The 1,104-nt window shown below is 46.9% G+C and overlaps 1 protein-coding gene across 1 annotated transcript in view; it reads left to right on the plus strand.

The window, feature by feature from the left end:
* Positions 1-306: 306 nt before the first annotated feature.
* LOC106535242 (gastrula zinc finger protein xFG20-1) overlaps positions 307-1,104 on the plus strand; it is a gene marked incomplete at its 5' end in the record, with an annotated part of 14,374 nt that continues 13,576 nt past the window's right edge. Inside the window, one exon of the mRNA XM_014032202.1 lies at positions 307-454. Within this exon, the coding sequence (XP_013887656.1) occupies positions 307-454 (148 nt within the window). The remainder of the gene's footprint in view (positions 455-1,104) is intronic.

A 1,104-nucleotide genomic window follows, 5' to 3' on the forward strand; every position in this document is an offset into this window, starting at 1 on the left:
GTCTCCACATCTCTCAACATTTACCGAGCTGTTACAGCTCAATATAACTCTGAGTTCAACTCTTCTGAGCAGCAGGCCACGGGACACACTGTTAGCTCGTAGCTACAGAACAATAAAGTTAGCAGCAGTGATACTACAAGACTTCTGGTAGCGTCTGCTGGCTGGCCTTCAAAATAAGAGCCTGGAGTGACCTGCTTCTCTGAAGAGCAGTTCAGTTGGAGCTCTTATTTTGAAGGCCGGCCACTAACGGAAGTGACTTCCTCTTTTCATTGGAAGCTAGATGCGTTCAGCCTTGTTGTTTTGTAGCCAGCAGCAGCTAACTCTGTGCTCTGCTGGACAGAGAGGAGCTGCAGCAGCTGCACGCGGAGACGGCAGGTCAGGACAGAGGAAGAAGAGAAGATCAGAAGAGTAAAACACAAACTGTTTACAGTCAGCCATCAGCTGCACGCAGCAGGTTTGTGTTTTTGATTCTTTCTGTTTAATGTCAGGATGTTAGCAGCAGCAGCAGCTTCCTGCTTAGCTAAAGGCTTTCCTCTCTTTAGAAGCCCGTGGGTAGCTCGCTGCGCTAATAGCTTAGCATGCTAACAGATGACGTCATCAGTGAGCTCTGTTGTAAAGTCCTCAGTAAGGAAAGTAGCGTGAAGCTGAGGCAGTCCGGCTCCAGTTCTTCAGCTGGTTTGAACTCTTCTAAACATCTTTAAGTTTTCCTGCATTTGTTCTGTCATTGTTGTGACTTTGTTCATCAAATGTCATGTTTTCTTCTGACTTCAGCACAAGCTGTGAGCAGTAGATGTTCGAATCAGATGAAAGAGGAAACGACACACAGAGAAGAACTGGACTCTTTAACTCCGAGTCAGATCTTCTGACACACCGTCCTGAAAAACTGATGCTTCAGGACTCTTCAAGCAGCCAGCCTTGTTCCTAATGACAGGAAAATACGTCAGGATCTGCTCTTCAGTCTGATGCATGTAGTGAGGGTAGAAACACAAGGCTGACACTGTTTCTGCCAACTAATGCTGCGTTCACACCGAACGCGATTTCAGCTTCAAAATCGCAGCCAACGCTGAAGTTTGAAGCTTGTGCACTTTGAGGTCAGACGCAGGT

Source organism: Austrofundulus limnaeus, unplaced genomic scaffold (assembly GCF_001266775.1).
Source record: "Austrofundulus limnaeus strain Quisiro unplaced genomic scaffold, Austrofundulus_limnaeus-1.0 Scaffold1394, whole genome shotgun sequence".
NCBI lineage: Eukaryota > Metazoa > Chordata > Actinopteri > Cyprinodontiformes > Rivulidae > Austrofundulus > Austrofundulus limnaeus.